General features: G+C 50.4%; 1 protein-coding gene across 1 annotated transcript in view; it reads left to right on the forward strand.

Moving 5' to 3' along the window:
- Positions 1-7,533, forward strand: part of nfkbie (nuclear factor of kappa light polypeptide gene enhancer in B-cells inhibitor, epsilon) — a 39,951-nt gene extending 32,418 nt beyond the window's left edge. Inside the window, exons 6-7 of the mRNA XM_052044967.1 lie at positions 4,007-4,255; positions 6,065-7,533. Of these exons, the coding sequence (XP_051900927.1) occupies positions 4,007-4,255; positions 6,065-6,121 (306 nt within the window). The 3' untranslated portion in view covers positions 6,122-7,533. The remainder of the gene's footprint in view (positions 1-4,006; positions 4,256-6,064) is intronic.
- Positions 7,534-20,009: the final 12,476 nt, after the last annotated feature.

Below are 20,009 nucleotides of genomic sequence, written 5' to 3' on the forward strand. Positions count from 1 at the left end.
ATTGCAACATAACGTCCCGATTTCTATACTCAGCGACCTGACTGATGAAGGCCAGCGTGCCAAACGCCATCTTCACCACCCTGTCTACCTGTGAGATCACTTTCAGGGAACCGTGTACTCCTAGGTTCTACAACACTCCCCAGGGCCCTACCGTTCACTGTGAAAGTCCTACCCTGGTCTGTCTTCCCAGAATCCAACACCTTGCCCTTATCCAAATTAAACTCCATTTGCCATTCCTTGGCCCACTTACCCAGCTGATCAAGATCCCCCTGTAATTCCTGATAACCACCTTCACTGCCTACGACACCACCTATTGTAGTGCCATCTGCAATTAATCATGGCTCGTACATTGTCATCCAAATCGTTGATATAGATGATAAATAGAATTAGGCCCAGCACCGACCTCCAACGCGCGACTCGTTCTTCCCTCTTGCATCGGTCCTCCCATTGTCCTGGGCTGTCTCTCGCCAGCCACGTTCCCGCTGGGTTGAGAAGCATTGCTTGTGATTGCTTCTCTGCCTTACAACCGTGGACACCTCCCTCAGATGGAGGCTTGCATGTCTGACCCATAGGATCGTACAGTACCCGTCGATCATTGAATGGTTACAGTACAGAAGGTCGTTTGCCCATCGCACCCACACCAACTGTCCACCCAAGCAACTGCCGCCCCTTTTGCAAAGGTTCCCACTCCACATGATTATCCCATCTCCTCTCGTCGGGCACACTGGAGCCTCCCTCCACCGTGCAGACAGTGTGTCCCAGGTTCCAACCATGCTGTTCAGATTAAGAAAAAACTTGTTCCTCCTCCCGCTATTACTTTTCGTCCCCTTTATTTTATGCCTGTGACCTCTAAGACCATAGAACACAGAACAGGACAGAAACAGGCCCTTCAGCCCACAATGTCTGTGCTGAACACGATGCCAAAATAATCTAAATCTCTTCTGCCTGCACATGATCCATATCTCTTCATTCCCTGCAGATTTACGTGCCTGTCAGACAGCCTCTTGGACAGCGTTATCGTACCTGCTTCCACCACCACCCCTGGCAGCACATTTGAGGCACCCACCACTCTCTGTGTGGTTAAAAAAAAAACCTTGTTCCAAACATCCCCTTTAAACCTGAACACCCCCCTTTAAATTTTCCCCCTTTCACCTTAAAACTGTGCTGGTATTCAACATTTCTACGTTGGGAAAAAGATTCTGGCTCTACCCTCTCTAAATGTTATAGTTATCTCCAGTCTTTGACCCCTCCATCAACAACCTCCCTTCGTCTTTTCAAAGAAAACAGACCCTCCCTCTCTAATCTGTCCTTGAACATGTTGTCCCTCGTGCCAGGAACGTTCTCGTACATCTCTGGGCCGTCTTCAATGCCTGTTGTCCCTGCCTCAACCACTTCCTCTGGCACCTCGTTCCATCTACTCACCACCCTCTGCGTGAAGAAGTTGCCCCTCAGGTTCCTTTTAAATCTTTCCCCTCTCACCCTCAGCCAGATTTGGGTATACGGAACGAGCTGCCAGAGGAAGTGGTTGAGGCAGGTACAACAGTATCGTTTAAGAAGCACTTGGATAGGTACATGGAGGGGTGGGGCTTGGAGAGATGTGGGCTGAATGCAGGAAATTGGGACTAGCTGGGTGGGCACCATGGTCGGTATGGACTGGTTGGGCCGAAGGGCCTGTATCCGTGATGTAATGCTCTGTGACTCCACAAATTTAGAAACTTTGGCTTTCATCCACAATCCAAACCACTTGTTTGACTTTTTAAAAAAAAACCAGTGACCCTAACACCAATCCCAGGGGCATGCCACCCTCACTGACCCAGTCAGCAGAGCCCTGTGTTGTCTGTCACTCAACCAACTTCACGCCTGTGCTGACAATGTCCCTTTTAATGCCACTTCTCTCAACTTTCAAAAGCCTCGTGGAGGTTTGATTACACATTGACTGCATTACCGTCATCAACTCTATCTGTTACTGTAGTGAAAATATCTGTCAACTTGGTTGGATATGTTTTATTTACCAAATCCATGCTGACTTGCCTTATTAATCCTGTCTCAGACCAATATTTCCAAAAGCTTAAAGGTTGAACTGACTGGTCTGTAGTTCTGCAACATTTGCCACTCTCCAGTTCTCTACCACCACTGTCGACCCTGCCACTCCCCACCCCACCTGCCCCGTATTCCGAGAGTATTGGACATTCACAGTCAGTGCCCCTGTGATTTCCTCCTATAAGTCCCTCAAAACCTGTGTGTGCATGCCATCTGGTCCAGGTGACTTGCTCATGTTAAGTTCAGCCAATGTTTCTAACACCTACATAGTTCTACCAAGTTTCATAGTTCTAGTTTCTAACAAGTACATAGTTCGCTGAAAGCAGCGTCACAGGTAGACAGGGTGGTGAAGAAGGTGTTTGACACGCTGGCCTTCAGTCAGGGCAATGAATATAGAAACCGAGAGGTTGTGTTGGAGTCATACTAGACATTAGTGAGGCTGTCCTTGGAATACTGTGTACAGTTTTGGTCACCCTGTTATAGGAAAGATAAGATATCTTTATTAGTCACATGTACATCTAAACACACAGTGAAATGCATAGGAAAAGTTTAGAGGGATATGGGCAAAATGCTGGCAAATGGGTCTGGCTTAGATGGGAATCTTGGTCAGCATGGACCAGTTGGGCCGAAGGGCCTGTTTCCATGCTGTGTTACTCTTTGCCTCCAATGAGATCCCTCCCTCATTCCTGCACTAGAGACATCAAACGCTCCTCATGTGTTAATCTATACTGTTGTACCCCTTATTACAGAGAGCGGGTGATGGAGGGACCTGGATAAAGGCATTGTTGTGGCAGGATCCATTGTAAGTCAGGTGCCTTTGCACATCTGAGCTTGCCCTTGGTCGGGATAGGCGAGACAGCCAAAGGGCCAGTTTCCATGCTGCGAGTCGTAGAGTTGTGAGCAACTTTGGGCCCTGTATCTAAGGAAAGATGTGCTGGCCCTGGAGAGGGTCCAGAGGCGGATCATAAGAACGATCCCAGGGATGAAAGGGTTAACATACGAGGAGCGTTTGATGCCCCCGGGCCTGTACTCAATGGAGTTCAGAAGGATGGGGTGGCGGGGGGGGATCTCATTGAAATCTACCGGATACTGAAAGGCCTGGACAGAGTGGACGTGGAGAGGATGTTCCCATCAGTGGGAGAGTCCAGGATCCGAGGGCACAGCCTCAGAGTAAAGGGACGGCCCTTTAAAACCGAGAAGAGGAGACATTTCTTCAGCCAGATGGCGGTGAATCTATGGAATTCGTTGCCACAGACGGCTGTGGAGGCCAAGTCAAAGTCTGGTTTATTGTCACGTGCACAAGTCCATGTGTGCAGAGGTGCTGTGAAAAACTTACTTACAGCAACATCACAGGCACAGAGCATCAGATAAGCAGCATTCACAAGAAAAACATAAATTAAGCATAACTTGTACACAATTTTTACAAGGAAACACAATTAGAAGAAAAGTCCATTGTAGTGCAAAGTAGTCCCAGTGTTGCTGCACTGAGGTAGTGATTAGGGTTGTGCTGGTTGGTTCATGAACCGAATGGTTGAAGGGAAGTAGCTGTTCCTGAACCTGGTGGTGTGGGGACTTCAGGCTTCTGTACCTCCTGCCCGATGGGAGCTGTGGGAAGTTGGCACGGCCCGGATTGTGAAGATCTTTGATGGATTTATTTATTGGGTCATTGGGAGTATTTAAGGCAGGGGTTGATAGGTTCTCCTTTGGTAAGGGGGTTAAGGTTACGGGGAGAAGGCAGGAGAATGGGGTTGATAAAATCAGCCACGACTGAATGGCGGAGCTGACTCGATGGGCTGAATAGCCTAATTCTGCTTCTATGTCTTATGGACCCTGAGGCGTCTGTGCTATTGGTTTGTAACCTGGGGTTGCAGAGTGGGAGGGGGAGGGAGGGAGATGTTACCCTGACCCCCCCACTCTGTCTAACTCCTCTCACCCCCCCCCCCCCCCACCCCTTGTTGCCCCACAGGAGGCCACGAGTGGCCGGACGGCCCTGCACCTGGCAGTGGAGCTGGGCGAGGCGGGCCTGGTGCTGGGCCTGCTGCAGGCCGGGGGCGACGTGGACGCGCCGATGTACAACGGCTGCACCCCGCTGCACCTGGCGGTGGGCCGGCTGGACGCGGCCGTGGCCGCTGCCCTCTGCCAGGCTGGGGCTGACCCGCTGCGACCCAACCTGGAGGAGGAGACACCGCTGGACCTGGCCAACAGTAACTCCGATGTACGTCAGCCTCATCCCGGGGAGGGGTTACTGGGGGATTGGGGGGGGGGGGGGGGCGGGTGGTACTGGGGTACGGAGGGGGAGATGGGGGGGTGTACTGGGGTATGGGGGGGGAGGGAAAGATGGGGGGGTACTGGGGGGAGGGGGAGATGGGTGTACCAGGGTACGGGGGGGTACTAGGGGGAGGGGGAGATGGGTGTACCAGGGTACGGGGGGGTACTAGGGGGAGGGGGAGATGGGTGTACCAGGGTACCGGGGTACGGAGGGGGAGATGGGGGGTTGTACCAGGGTACGGAGGGGGAGATGGGGGGTTGTACCAGGGTATGGAGGGGGAGATGGGTGTATTGGGGTACGGGTGGGAGGGGGGGCTATACCAGGGTATAGGGGGGAGATGGGGGAGTTACCAGGGCATGGGTGGGAGGGGGAGATGGGGTGGTGGAATACCAGGGCATGGGAGGAGCGCTCTCTACTAATTCCAGCAGATTATCGATCCCAGTGTGCTGTGTGTGGGCCTGAACACTGCATTTAATCATAGAACGCAGAACAGTACAGCACAGAAACAGGCCCTTCAGCCCACGATGTTGTGCTGAACTAATTAAGCTCCTAACTAAACTATTCCCTTCTGCCTACACAATGCCCATGTTCCTCCATTCTCTGCACATTCCCGTGCCTGTCTAAGAACCTCTTAAATGACTCTTATCGTAGCTGCCTCCACCACCACCCCGGCAGCACTTTCCAGGCACCCACCACTCTGTGTTTTTTAAAAAAAAACCTGCCCCACACACCTCCTTTGAATTTACCCCCTCTCACCTTAAATGCGTGCCCTCTAGTATTAGACGTTTCCACCCTGGGGGAAAAAGATACCGGCTATCTACTCTTATCTATGCCTCTTGTAATCTTATAAACTTCTATCAAGTCTCCCCTCAGCCTCCGCCACTCTAGAGAAAACAACCCAAGTTTGTCCAACCTCTCCTTATAACACACCAGCCACCCCCCCCCCACCCCCCCAATCCAGGCAGCATCCTGGTGAACCTCTTCTGCACCCTCTCCAAAGCCCCCACATCCTTCCTGCAATGGGACCGACCAGAATTGAACGCAATACTCCAGATGCGGCCAAACCAGAGTTTTATAAAGCTGCAACGTAACTTCCTGACTCTTGAACTCAGTGCCTCGACTAATGAAGGCAAGCATGCCATACGCTGCCTTTACCGCCCTGTCAACCTCTGCAGCCACTTTTAGGGAGCTATGGACTTGGACCCCAAGGTCCCTCTGAACATCAACACTGTTGAGGGTTCTGCCACTAACTGTACTCTCCCTCTTACATTTATATGTGCATATAAATGGAATGTTTTTGATCTTTATATACTGGGTAGCAGAACAGGCTTGAGGGGCTGAGTGGCCTACTCCTGTTATTTTCTTGTGTTGAATAGTCTGGATTCACTGTGGCTGGGATAGTTGCCCAGATTCAAGGCTTATACACCCTTGAGTCTGGAAGACACGAGGGTTGACCCAAGATAGGGGGAGATTGTCCCCCTCTGGTGGGAGAGTCCAGTTGTAATCCCGGCTTTCCTAACCGCAGAGGTGAGCACAAATCTGGAACGCTCTCTCCCCGTGAGGCTGTGGGGGCAGTGGGATCTTTCCATGCTTCATCTAAATGGGTGGCTGATGGCAGACTCGAGGTGCTGGATCTCACTCTTGTGTGTGGTGGGATGTGGGTTGGGTCCGAGCTTCGGAGCGGTCACGGAGGTTGGAGGCAGGGTTTGGGAGCCTAGACGGCCGGCCTTTCACATATCCCTACGCCCTTTTCAGGTCCTGGAGCTGTGCCCTTTCGATGACGTGAGGTTACGGGGTCAGCCGGTCATGTGACAGGTCAACGGATGGCGGACTGTACATAATGCAGCCAAGGGGTGTGGGGGGAGGGGGGCATGAGAACAGCCCCCTCAACCACCCCCCCCCCCCCACCACTCCCCCCCAACCAGTGGCAGGACCACTTGGTATCCTACACCCCGATGAGATACCCCACCCATTGCCTCCACTACCTCTGCTCCCCCTCAGACTGAGTGATTGGATGGTTGCCACTCACAAGGATGTCGCTATGGATGCAAGACTTGGTTGCATCTTGCTGGGACGGATGTGGTTAGATCCCACAGTGGGGGTGGGAGGGGGAGACCCCCGTGCCAAGAAAAAGGGAATAAACTCAACCTGTGCTTATTGTCGCCATTCGCTCCTCCTTTGCTGCTCCTGCCTCCCCGCCCCAGTGTTGCAATCACTCACAGTTGGTCGCTCTCTCCCGCGCGCGCGCGCCCTCTCTCGCTCTCCCTCGTGCACTCTCTCCCACCTTGTGGTTAATTGGTTTATGTACCAAGTCACATGTACCAAGATCCAGTGAAAAGCTTTGTTTCCCATGCCATCCACACAGATAATTTCAAACATCATACATTGAGGTAGTACAAGGGAAAAGCAATAACAGAATGCAGAATCTATTGTTCCAGTTACAGAGAAAGTGCAGTGCAGGCAGACAATAAGGTGCAAGGGCCATGACAAGGTGGGTTGGGAGATCACCCTTATCATACAAGAGATCTGTTCAATAGTCTGATAACAGCGGGATAGAAGCTGTCCTTGAGCCTGGTGGTACGTGTTCTCAGGCTTTTGTATCTGCCCGATGGGAGGGGGGAGTCCTTGATTATGTCGGCTGCTTTCCCGAGGCAGCGGGATGTGGAGGGGAGGCTGGTTTGCCTGACGGACTGGGCTGCGTCCCCAACTCTCTGCCATCTCTCTTGGTCTTGTGCCATACTGTTCTTGGACACCTCCAGTAGCCCCTGCCCTGCCCCCGCTGTACCTTGCCGCCCCCTCGGAAGTCGACCGCCCACGTCAGGCTCCGCGGACGTGAGACCGGAGCCCGGCTTGCTGATTCAGCGCCTGCGGCGAGGTGGAGCTGCGCTGTCGGGTGCCGTCTCACCAACCGGACATTGGACCGAATCCCTCGCCAGTGGACGTGTCGAGATCTTGATCCACCGCTGGAAGAACGGAGGCGCACCCCTGCTGATGGCTACTCGATGTTACAAAGCACACATTATAATATTGCTGTTTGTGGGATCTTGCTTTGTACAAAGCGGACACTGTTCCCTGCAACAGTAACTACACTTCTAAGGTACTATTGATTGTAAGGTGCCTACGTTCATCCTTGTTTTCTCCTGCCTCTTCTTTTTCCTCCCCAGAATCCCACGCATTTTTTTGTACTTTTCTGACATTAAAAGGCACTGATTAAATCTGGGACATCATTTGGTGTTGAGCCCTGGTTTTGGCCCCGTCGGACTGAGATTTTAAGCAGAAGGATTAAACGGAGTGAAGGAATTGGTGTGTTGAAATGCCTGAGAAGGTACTGGCAAGAAGTCACGGAGAAGACTATTTCAGAAACAACTTAAAATGTTCGTTGGCCAGATTAAACAAGATTAAACAGATTAAACGAGGAAGATTAAATAAAAACGTCGACTGACCCGCTGAGTTCCTCCATTTGTTTGCTGGTCCCTCCATTTCCCCATCTAAACCACCCTCCAGGGATAACAACCCAAGTTTCTCCTTATAAGTTCATACCTTCCAATCCAGGCAGCATCCTGGTGAACCTCTTCTGCACCCTCTCCAAAGCCTCCGCACCCTTCCTGTAATGGGGGGCGACCAGGACTGCACACAATACTCCAAGTGCAGCCGAACAAAAGCTTTTTCCAGCTGCAATATGATTTTAAAAAAAGTTGCAAGATTTCAAGAATGTTTTATTAACATTCCACTGTGGGTCAGGAGCTTCTACAAGGCATAGAGACGTAAAGGAAAGTAAAAAGGTATCTCAGCACAGGTTCTACCATTTGCAGCTATTATTGCTGACGAGAGAGTAACACTAACAGGAGGGTCGTTGCGTTTCGAGCGATTGGCACAAAGTGCCAGGCAGAAGCTACGAAGAGTTTGCATTGCACTGTGAGTTCCTGTGATCCGGTGGGAGCCAATTTAACAGGAAGTTCCCAAGGGGAATCGGACGGAAACTGGAGAAGGGAATTGGAGACACACTGGGTGACAGATGCTGGAATCCGGAGCACAAAACGAGCCTCCGGAGGAACTCAGCGGGTCGGGCAGCATCAGTGGGAGCAGAGGGATGGTCGACGATCTGGGTCCAGACCCTGTGTCAGGACCCGAGACATCGACCATCTCTCTGCCTCCACAGCTGCTGCCCGACCCGCTGAGTTCCTCCAGTAATTTGTCCTTTTTGCACTGGAAAAGGGGGGAAAAAAACTGTCAGGAGCTAAGAGTGGGAAAAATCAGCCTAGAGAACTAGCATTGAGATGATGGGCCAAATGGTCTCCTGCGCTATGTGATTCTAAAAGGAGTTGGGCTTTGACAAAAGTCACTGAGCCGGGCCAAGGATGTGATTCAACAAACAATCTGCTTGAGGAACTCAGCGGGTCGAGCAGCATCTTGGTGGGGGGGGGGGGGGGGGGGAGGAATTGTTGACATTTCAGGTCAAGACCCTGCATCAGGACTGAGGGGAGTCTGTCTGCTACAGGGTCTTGACCCAAATCATCGACTTTTCCTCTCCCCTCCCCCACAGATGCTGCTCCATCCGCTGAGTTCCCCCAGCAGTTTCGTGTGTAGCTCCAGATACCAGCGATCTGCAGTCTCTTGTGTCTCCAAAGAAGGTGATTCAACTCCCACCTCCTCTGGGACCATTAGGGATAGGCAATGTCCTGTCCTTGCTCACAGTACAACCTCTCAGCTAAGGAATATCAAACCAAAAAGGTTGGTGTGACGGGAAGGTTTCTGAATCGAAGCCCAGCCTGTGGTCCCCAGGACCCTAGCCCAGAGCTGATGGGACTATCTGCTCCTTACCCAAGGGGAAGGGGTGCAGATATTCAAGTGGGTACCAAGTGAGCCGAACCTTGAACACCTCACCTCTTTGTTCAAACAAACTCCCTTTGTTCAAGAAAGGGAGTAGGGATAACCCCGGGAATTACAGGCCAGTGAGACTTCAGCGGTGGGCAAATTACTGGAGGAGATTCTTAGAGACAGGATTTATGGGCATTTGGAGAAGCATAGGCTGATTAGGGACAGTCAGCATAGCTTTGTGAGGGGCAGGTCGTGCCTCACGAGCCTGATTGAATTCTTTGAGGATGTGACAAAGCACTTTGATGAAGGTCGAGCAGTGGATGTGGTGTACGTGGATTTTAGTAAGGCCTTTGATAAGGTTCCTTGTGGAAGGCTCATTCAGAAAGTCCGGAGGCATGGGATCCAGGGAAACCTGGCTGTGTGGATTCAGAATTGACTCACCCATAGAAGACAGAGGGTGGTTGTAGACGGAGCGTATTCTGCCTGGAGGTCGGTGACCAGTGGTGTTCTGCAGGGATCTGTTCTGGGACCCCTGCTCTTTGTGATTTTTATAAGTGACTTGGATGAGGATGTGGAAGGGTGGGTTAGTAAGTTTGCTGATGATAAAAAGGTTGGCGGTGTTGTGGATAGTGTGGAAGGTTGCTGTAGGTTATAATAGGACAATGATAGGATGCAGACCTGGGCTGAGAAGTGTGAAGGAACAGAGGGATCTTGGGGTCCACATCCATAGATCCCTCAAGGTTGCCGCGCAGGTTGATAGGGTTGTTGAGAAGGCATATAGTATGTTGACCTTCATTAGTTGGGGTACTGAGTGCAAGAGCCACGAGGTAATGTTGCAGCTCTATAAAACTCTGGTTAGACCACACTTGGAGTATTGTGTTCAGTTCTGGTCACCTCATTATGGAAAGGATGTGGAAGCTTTTGAGAGGGTGCAGAGGAGATTTACCAGGATGCTGCCTGGATTGGAGAGCATGTCCTATGAGGATAGGTTGAGCGAGCTAGGGCTTTTCTCTTTGGAGAGAAGGGGGATGAGAGGTGACTTGATAGAGGTGTACAAGATGATAAGAGGCATAGATCAAGTGGACAGTCAGAGACTTTTTCCCAGGGTGAAAATGGCTAATTTGAAGGGACATAATTTTAAGGTGATTGGAGGAAGGTATAAGGGGGATGTCAGGGGTAAGTTTTTTTTTACAGAGAGTGGTGGGTGTGTGGAACGCACTGCTGGCAGAGGTTGTGGGGGCAGATACATTAGGGATATCTAAGAGACTCTTAGATAGTCACATGAATGATAGAAAAATGGAGGGCTATGTGGGAGGGAAGGGTTAGATAGATCTTAGAGTAGGATAAAATGTCGGCACAATATCGTCGGCCGAAGGGTCTGTACTGTGCTGTAGTGTTCAATATTCTGTGGGTCCTGTGAGGGACCGAAGAACCAGACCAGGAGCACAGAACTGTGCCGTGGTGGGACAGGAGACGGGGCCAGGGGTGGTGAAGCTGGCCCTGATTAGACTGAGATCATCCCCCAATCTCTTTCACATCCGAGAAAGACTAAGAAAAAGTGGGGGGGTGGGGTGGTGGCAGAATATCCAGAAATGAGATGTCCGATGCCCCGCCCAATCCAGTACCTCCTTCACCTGCCCTGCCCCCAACATCTGCTCTTCAACCACAAAACCCCCTCCTTGCCCACATCAGAACATCATAGGAGCACTGAGATCACATCTGATCCTGTGTCCCATCCTGATCCCGGATCCCATTGGTGCCAGACTCGATAACGCTCGGATCCTGAATTTCCGTAGCTCCTGGGGTGGTAGAATTCCAGAGATCTGCTGCACCTTGAGGAGTCCTCACTAGCTGACCCCCTTTATAGGGCCGTACAGCACGGTAACAGGCCCTTTGGCCCATCTCGTCCATGCCGACCAAGGTGCCCCATCTATTTGCCCGCATTTGGCCCATATCCCTCTAAACCTCTTCTATCCATGGACCTGTCCAAGTGTCTTAAACGCCACTATTGTACCTGCCTCTACCACTTTTCCTGCCAACCGGTTCCACATATGGACCACCCTCTGCGTGACAAATTTACCCCTCGGGTCCCTTTTAAATCTTTCCCCCCTCACCCTAAACCCATGCACAAACCATTGGTTCCCTTTCCCTGGGAAAAACTGAGTGCTTTCACCCTGTCTATGCCCCTCATGATTTTATGCACCTCTATAAGGTGATCCCTCAGTCTCCTACACTCCAAGGAATAAACTCCCAGCCTGCCCAACCTCCTCCATAACTCAGGCCCTTGAGTCCTGGTAAATCTTCCCCGCACTCTTTCCAGCTTAATGATGTCTTTCCTATAACAGGGTGACCAAAACAGTACCCAATACTTCAGGTTTAGCCTCACCAACGCCTTGTACAACTGCAATGTAACGTCCCAACTGCTGTACTCAGTACCCTGACTGATGAAGGCCGAGACAACGCTGTGACCCCTGAGAACTAGTCTCTCAGCCTCTGCCCCGTCAACCCATCTCGGAATCCACGTGTCTCGGTGAGATCAGCCTTTATTCTGCTAAAACTCCAATGAGTTTCGGACAGTCTTAGTCAATGGGTTCTTGGTCTCCGAGCTTCTTCTGAAACCGCAGGCATTTCTGGCTTTTCACTTTCATTCCTTGACTCAACCCGAGAACATTTTCAAAGCCGGTTACAGTGATGACAAACCCTTGCTTCCCCCATAGGGAATGGCCAAACAGACCAACAACACCTGCAGTGCAGCAGGTTCCTGGAAATTGGTGTCCACTCACTGTGGCTTTGTGACCACTTGCTCATTGGAATTCTGCGGTCCAGTGCCCCTCTCTCGCTCGCTCACACACACACACACGCCATCTTTCGGTGAGTGAAGTTGGATAAGGCATTAAACCCAGGCAGGAACTGGTATGAGAGTATCGGATTTATTATCGCTGACTTAAATAAAGTGAAAATTGTTGTTTTCAGCAGCAGTGTAGTGCAAAGATATAAAAATTACTATAAATTAGAAAAATAGCGCAAAACTAAAGGAATAACGAGGTAGTGCTCATGGGTTCATGGATCGTGCGGAAATCTGATGGTGGAGGGGAAGAAGCTATTCCTAAAACGTTGAATGTGGGTCTTCAGGCTCCTGTGTCACCTCACTGATGGTAGTAACGAGAATGTCCCGGGTGGTGAGGGTCCTTAATGATGGACGCCGCCTTCTTGAGGCACCACCTCTCGAAGGTGTCCTCGGTGGCGGGGAGAGTTGTGCCCGCGATGGAGCTGGCTGAGTCTACAACCCTCTGCAGCCACTTGCGATCCTGCGCATTGGAGGCTCCATACCAGGTGGTGATGCAACCAGTTAGAACGCTCTCCACTGTACATCTGTAGAAATTTCTAAGAGTCTTCGGTGACACATCGAATCTCCTGGAAGTCCAACCAAAGTAGAGCTGCTGGCATGCTTTGTTTGTGACTGCATCAATGCGTAGGGCCCAGGATCGATCCTCCAAGATGTTGACGCCCAGGAACTGCTTCAAAGAGCGGTTACCACCTTGGCAACCTGTCCGATAATTCGCAGTGATCCTTCGTCAGAGAAAACGGCCAACCTAATGCTGGTAAATGGCATTGATGGAGATAGAACAGTATGGATGTGGTGGGCTGAAGGGCCTGCTTCTGCACTGTATGATACTAATGATCATTAGTAAAGAAGGTAGAGTTTTGGTCTCATTTCCAGCCAGTTCAGAGAACGTAATTAGTTTATTATTGTCACATGTACCGAGATACAGTGAAAAGACTTTGTTTGCGTGCCTTCCAGACAGACCATTCCGTACATAAGTACATCAAGGTAGTGCAAAAGCAAAACAGAATGCAGAATACCGTGTCCCAGTTACAGAGAAAGTGGACAAATAAAGTGCAAGGGCCACGACGAGGTAGATTGGGAGAGCGAGAGTTCATCTTTATTGTGCAGGAGGTCCGTTCCAAGATGGACGTCTCAAGCACGTTTCTCAGCCACTCGTGTTGCCGAACATTGAAGCCATCGCAGCAGTACTTTGCGGTTGAGTTTCACCCCCATGCGGCGGCCAATCCTGCTGAGATGACTCGTGCCTCTCAAGTGCTCCTTGTTCCCATCGCTGCTACTTTTATAACTAGTAAAGGTACACCAACTTCTTGTTACAGGAACACAAGGTGTTAAAGGCATGCGATTTATTTTCTATTCCTGGTTTGGATGGTTCTGTAGTTTTGCAAATCTTCCTACACTCTCCTGGAGTTAATTATATTAATAGGTGTTGCCGGGACTCGAGGGCCTGAGTTATAGGGAGAGGTTGGGCAGGCTAGGACTTTACTCCTTGGAGTGTAACCTTATAGAGGTGTATAAAATCATGAGGGGCGTAGATAGGGTGAATGCTCTTTTTCCCAGGGTTGGGGAATCAAGAACTAGAGGGCACAGGTTTGAGGTGAGAGGGGGAGAGATTTAATAGGAACCTGAGGGGCAACTTCTTCACCCAAAAGGTGGTGGGTATATGGAAGGAGCTGCCAGAGAAGTGGTTGAGGCAGGTACAATAACGATACTTAAAAGCCATTTGGACAGGTACACGGAAAGCAAAGGTTTACAGGGATATGGGCAAAATGCTGGCAAACGGGTCTAGCATAGATGGTAATCTTGGTCGGCATAGACCAGTTGGGCCGAAGGGCCTGTTTCAGTGTTGCATGACTCTGTGACACTAATAGCAGTTCCAAGTGGGTCTCCCAAAATCCAGAGAGAATCCCATCTCTGACAAGCGAGTCCCGTTGGTTTCTCCCAGATTCTACAACTCACCTACAGTTAGGGACTGTCAACCTCGTGTAAACCTTTGGCTAGCTGGATAAAAATGTGTCTGTGGTTCTCATAGTTGTAAAACACAGGCCCTTCGACACAACAGTGAGCAGTTCTGGTGGCCCCATTACAGGAAGGACGTGGAGGCTTCGGAGAGGGTGCAGAAGAGGTTCACCAGGTTGCTGCCTGGATTAGAGGGCATGAGCTATAAGGAGAGGTTGGACAAACTTGGGTTGTTTCCTCTGGAGCGGTGGAGGCTGAGGGGAGACCTGATAGAGGCTTATAACATTATGAGAGGCATAGATAGGGCAGACAGTCAGAGACTTTTCCCCACGTTGGAAATGTCAAGAACTAGAGGGCATAGCTTTAAGGCACGAGGTGGAAAGTTTAAGGGGAGTAGACAGGGTGATTGTTTCTACACAGAGAGTGGTGGGTGCCTGGAATGGGCTGCCAGGGGTGGTGGAGGGAGCAGATATGATTTACGATTTGTGTTTGTGAAGCTTTTAGATAGACACATGAATGTGCAGGGAACGGAATGATATGGATCATGGGCAGGCAGAAGAGATAAAGTAAGATATTTATTTATTAGTCACATGTACATCGAAGCACACGGTGAAATGCATCTTTTAGCGTCACTGAGAATGTGCTAGGGGGCAGCCCGCAAGTGTCGCCATGCTTCCGGCGCCAACATAGCATGCCCACAACTTCCTAACCTGTACGTCTTTGGAATGCGGGAGGAAACCGGAGCACCCGGAGGAAACCCACGCAGACACGGGGAGAACGTACAGACTCCTCACAGACAGCGGCCGGAATTGAACCCGGGTCGCTGGCGCTGTAATAGCGTTACGCTAACCGCTACACTACCATGCCGCCTAGATTTAGTTTAATTCAGCATCATGTTCAGCACAGACGTGGTGGGCCGAAGGGCCTGTTCCTGGGCTGTACTGCTCTCCGTTCGATGGGCATGCTGACCATCAACTACCTATTGGCACTATTCTGAGTTACCAGCATCTATTTCATAGTTTCCTTTACCTTATGATTCAAGTGTTCATCGAGACTCTTCTTAAATGCTGTGGGACTCCCTGCCTCCACCATCCCCTCAGGAGGAAAGTTCTGTGACAGTTGGGTTGCCAGTGACAACGTCCCGCATGGGAGGCTGCTCCAGAAGGTTAAGTCGCTTGGCATTCAGGATGAAGTTGTCAATTGGACTCAACGCTGGCTTAGCGGGAGAAGACAGAGATTGGCAGTAGATGGTTGCCTGTCTGACTGGAGGCCTGTGACTAGCGGTGTGCCGCAAGGATCGGTGCTGGGTCCGTTGTTTTTATCATCTATATTAATGATTTAGATGATAGTGTGGTAAACTGGATCGGCAAATTTGTCGACGACACCGAGATTGGGGGCAGCGAGGAAGGCTCTCAAAGCTTGCAAAGTGATCTGGACCAGCTGGGAAAATGGGCTGAAAAATGGCAGATGGAGTTTAATGCAGACAAGTGTGAGGTGATGCACTTTGGGAGGACAAACCAGGGTAAGACTTACACAGTGAATGGTAGGGCTCTGAGGTGTGTGGCAGAACAAAGGGATCTGGGAATACAGATCCATAGTTCCTTGAAAGTGGCGTCACAGGTAGATAGGGTCGTAAAGAGAGCTTTTGGCACACTGACCTTCATAAATCAGAGCATTGAGTACAGGAGTTGGGATGTTATGCTGAAGTCGTATAGGACGTTGGTGAGGCCAAACTTAGAGTATTGTGTGCAGTTCTGGTCACCTACGTACAGGAAAGATATCAATAAGCTTGAAAGAGTGCAGAGAAAATTTACAAGGATGTTGCCAGGACTTGAGGACCTGAGTTAAAGGGGAAGGTTGAATATGTTAGGACTTTATTCCCTGGAGTGCAAGAGAATGAGGGGAGATCTTATAGAGGTAGACAACATTATGAGGGCTATAGATAGGGTGAATGCATGCAGGCTTTTCCCCCTCAGGTTGGGTGAGACAGGTTGGGTCGTAGGTTTAGGGTGAAAGGTGAAATATTTAAGGGGATTCTGAGCGGGGAACTTCTTCACTCAGAGGACGGTGTGAGTGTGGAACGAGCTGCCAGCGGAAGTGGTGGATGTAGCTTCAATTGTAACATCAGAGAGAAGTTTGGATCGGTATATGGATGGGAGGGGCTTGGAGGGATATGGTCTGGGTGCAGGTGGATGCGACCTGGCAGAAAACCAGGCCGGCAAGGACTAGATGGGCAGAAGGGCCTGTTTCTTTGCTGTAGTACTCCATGACTCTATCAAAGAGGGAGGTACAACAACAGATGAGACATCAAACCAAGGCCCTGTAAGATGGATGTAAAAGACCCCATTGGTCAACGTGGGGAAGAGCGGTGTTTACCACAAGGCCCCTGTCCAGTATTTATCGCTCAATCCCAGCTGGATGGGCTGAATGGCCTCCGTCCATGCCCTGAGGAGATATTACTATAACCATGAGTGACGGATTATCAAGTCATTGTCATATTGCTGCTTATGGGAGCTTGCTGTGTATATATTGGCTACACTCCAACCGTGACCACGAGGACCTAATTGGGTGTGAAGAGCAGTTGGGGATCGTGAAAGGGATGTGAAAGGAGGTTCATGAGGGCAGAACGTGTAAGCCCGGGCTTGCCATCAGTCTCAGAGCAAGTGGGCCCCGGCTGCGGGGTGAGAGAGGTTTCGGGTCAGGCACTGCAAGCAGGGTTTTGAGAGGAGAAGGTATTGGAATTGGTTTATTATTTTCACTTGTACTGAAGTACAGTGAAAAATTTGTCTTGCATACCAATCGTACAGATCAATTCATTACACAGTGCATTGAGGTAGTACAGGGTAAAAACAATAACAGAATACAGAGTAAAGAGTCACAGCTACAGGGAAGTGCATTGCAGGTAGACAATAAGGTGCAAGGTCACAACAAGGTAGATTGTGAGGTCAAGAGTCCATCTCACCGTATGAGGGAACCGTTCAATAGTCTTATCACAGTGGGATAGAAGCTGTCCTTGAGCCTGGCGGTACGTGCCTTCAGGCTCCTGTATCTTCTGCCTGATGGGAGAGGGGAGAAGAGAGAATGACCCAGGGTGGGTGGGGTCTTTGATTATGCTGGCTGCTTCACCAAGGCAGCGAGAGGTATAGAAAGAGTCCATGGAGGGGAGGCTGGTTTCTGTGATGTGCTGGGCTGTGTCCACGACTCTGCATTTTCTTGCGGTCCCGGGCAGAGCAGTTGCCCGCAAAATGAAAGAGCTGGTCATTGACTGCAGGAAAGGGGGCGGTGTCCACGCTCCTGTCTACGTCAATGTTGAGAACTTCAAGTTCCTTCGAGCAAATTCCTTTCTATGGTGCATCGATAAAAGTTGGTGAGTGTCAAAGGGGACATGCCAAATTTCTTTAGCCTCCTGAGGAAGTAGAGGCGCTGGTGAGCCTTCTTGGCCGTGGTGTCTACGTGGTTGGACCAGGGCAAGCTATTGGTGATGTTCACTCCTAGGAACTTGAAGCTCTCAAACCTGTTGACCTCAGCACCATTGACGTAGACAGGTGCATGTACACCGCCCCCTTTCGTGAAGTCAATGACCAGCTCTTTTGTTTTGCTGACACTGAGGGAAAGGTTGTTGTCATGACACCATGTCACTAAGCTCTCTATCTCCTTCCTGTACTCCGACTCATCGCTGTTTGAGATACGGCCCACTACGGTGGTATCATCTGCACACTTGTAGATGGAGTTAGAGCAGAATCTGGCCATACAATGGTGAGTGTATAGGGAGTAGAGTAGGGGGCTGAGGACGCAGCCTTGTGGGGCACCAGTGTTGAGAATAATCGTGCCGGAGGTATTGCTGCCTGTCCTCACTGATTGCAGTCTGTTGGTCAGGAAGTCAAGGATCCAGTTGCAGAGGGAGGTGTTGAGTCCCAGGTCTCGGAGTTTGGTTGGAATTATAGTATTGAAGAGAAGGAAAGACCATCACAGCCGAAAGCACATCAGCCAATGAGTTCTCCCAGCACAGTCACTGGAGGACGGCAGGCACTTTCTTCAGTACACAGAAAGATCCCACAAACAGCAGTAGAATGATTGACCTGATCCTCTGATTGGTAATTGGTAATTTCTTTATTATTGTCGCATGTACTGAGATACGGTGAAAAACTTTTGTTTTGTGTGCCATCCAGACAGATCATTTGAGCCAGGAATTTAAAAACCAGAAAGCAGAATATAGTGTTACAGTTACGGAGAAAGTGCAGTGCAGGCAGACAATAAGGTGCAAGGGCCACGATGAGGTAGAGTGTGTGAGAGGTCCGTTCAAAAGTCTGATAACAGCGGGATAGAAGCTGTCCTTGAGCCTGGTGGTATGTACTCTCGAGCTTTTGCATCTTCTGCCTGATGGGAGGGGGGGGGAGAGAAGAGAGAATGTCCGGAGTGGGGAGGGGTCCTTGATTATGTCGGCTGCTTTCCCGAGGCAGCGGGAAGTGTAGACGGAGTCCGTGGAGGGTGGGGGGGGGGGGCTGGTTTCCGTGATGGGCTGGGCTGTGTCCACAACTCTCTGCAGTTTGTTGTGGTCTTAGGCAGAGCAGTTGCCGTACCAAGCCCTGATGCATCTGCATAGGATGCATTCTGTAGTGCATCTGTAAAAATTGGTGAGGGTCATCAGGGACGTGCCGAATATCCTTAGTCTTCTGAGGAAGCAGAGGCACTGGTGTGCTTTGGGAACAGGAAACGGAAAACGCTCAGCGGGTCAGTCAGTCTCTGTGGAGAATGGGATGATCAAGGTCAATGACCTTGGGTGTTTTCTGCTTTAGCTCAGATTTCTAGCATCTGCAGCAATTTATTTTTGTGCTGACTGTTCCAATGATGGGTTTGAGGGTTAATACTGGCTAAGAACTCGGGGGAAGAGGTTTCCTGCTCTCTGTTTATTCGTTCTGAGAGGGGAGATAGAACACAGAACAGTCCAGCACAGGAACAGGCCCTTTGGCCCATCATGTCTGTGCCAAACTAGTTAAGCTGATAGTGCCCAGTTACTCTCACCCCTTATGCCTGCACACGGTCTGTATCCCCCCGTTCCCTGCACATCCATGGGCCTGTCTAACAGCCTCTTAAACCCCTCTATCGTATCTGCCTCCACCCCCACCCCTGGCAGCGCATTCCAGGCACCCACCACTCTGTGTAAACAAAAAAAATTGCCCCGCACATCTCCTTTGAATTTACCCCCCCTCACCTTAAAATGCACACCCTCTAGTATTAGGCATTTCGACCCTGCGGAGAAGATACTGGCTGTCTACTCTATCTATGCCTCTCATGATCTCATAAACTTCTATCAGGTCTCTGACGCTCCAGAGAAAACAACCCAAGTTTGTCCAACCTCTCCTTATAGCTCATGCTCTCTAATCCAGGCAGCATCCTGGTGAACCTCTTCTGCACCCTCTCCAAAGCCTCCACATCCTTCCTGGAATGGGGCGACCAGAATTGAAGGTAATACTCCAGATGCGGCCTAACTAGAGCTTTATAACTTTCTGACTCTTGAACTTAGTGCCTCGACTAATGAAGGCAAGCATGTCGTATGCCTTCTATTACCTATGGATTTGTGGGAGCGATGGACTTGGATCCCAAGATCTCTCTGTTCATCAATACCATTAAGGATCCTGCCATTAGCTGTGTACTGTCCCAAAGTGCAGCAGCTCACACTTGCCCGGATTAAACTCCATCTGCCACTTCTCTGCCCATATCTGCAGCTGGTCTATATCCCACTGTATCCTTTGGCAACCTCCCTACACTATCTGGATGGAGCCTTGTCTAATGTTCCATCCACAATGGAGCAGGTCAGACCGAGCAGCAGTCTGTCAGCGTAGAGAATTTTTCAACATAGGAGGCCATTCGGCCCATGGACTCCATGCTGGCCTTCAGAGCAATCGATTTCCCCGTTATTTTTCTGTAACTTCTCCCACATTCTCATGACAATTAACCACCCATCTACACCGATCCCATTTTATTCTCCCCACATTCCCATCAACTCCTCCCCCAGATCCCACCCCTCACCCACACACTAAGGGGGGCATTACAGTGGCCCGATTAACCCACGGACCC

Source organism: Pristis pectinata, chromosome 38 (assembly GCF_009764475.1).
Source record: "Pristis pectinata isolate sPriPec2 chromosome 38, sPriPec2.1.pri, whole genome shotgun sequence".
Classification (NCBI taxonomy): Eukaryota; Metazoa; Chordata; class Chondrichthyes; order Rhinopristiformes; family Pristidae; genus Pristis; species Pristis pectinata.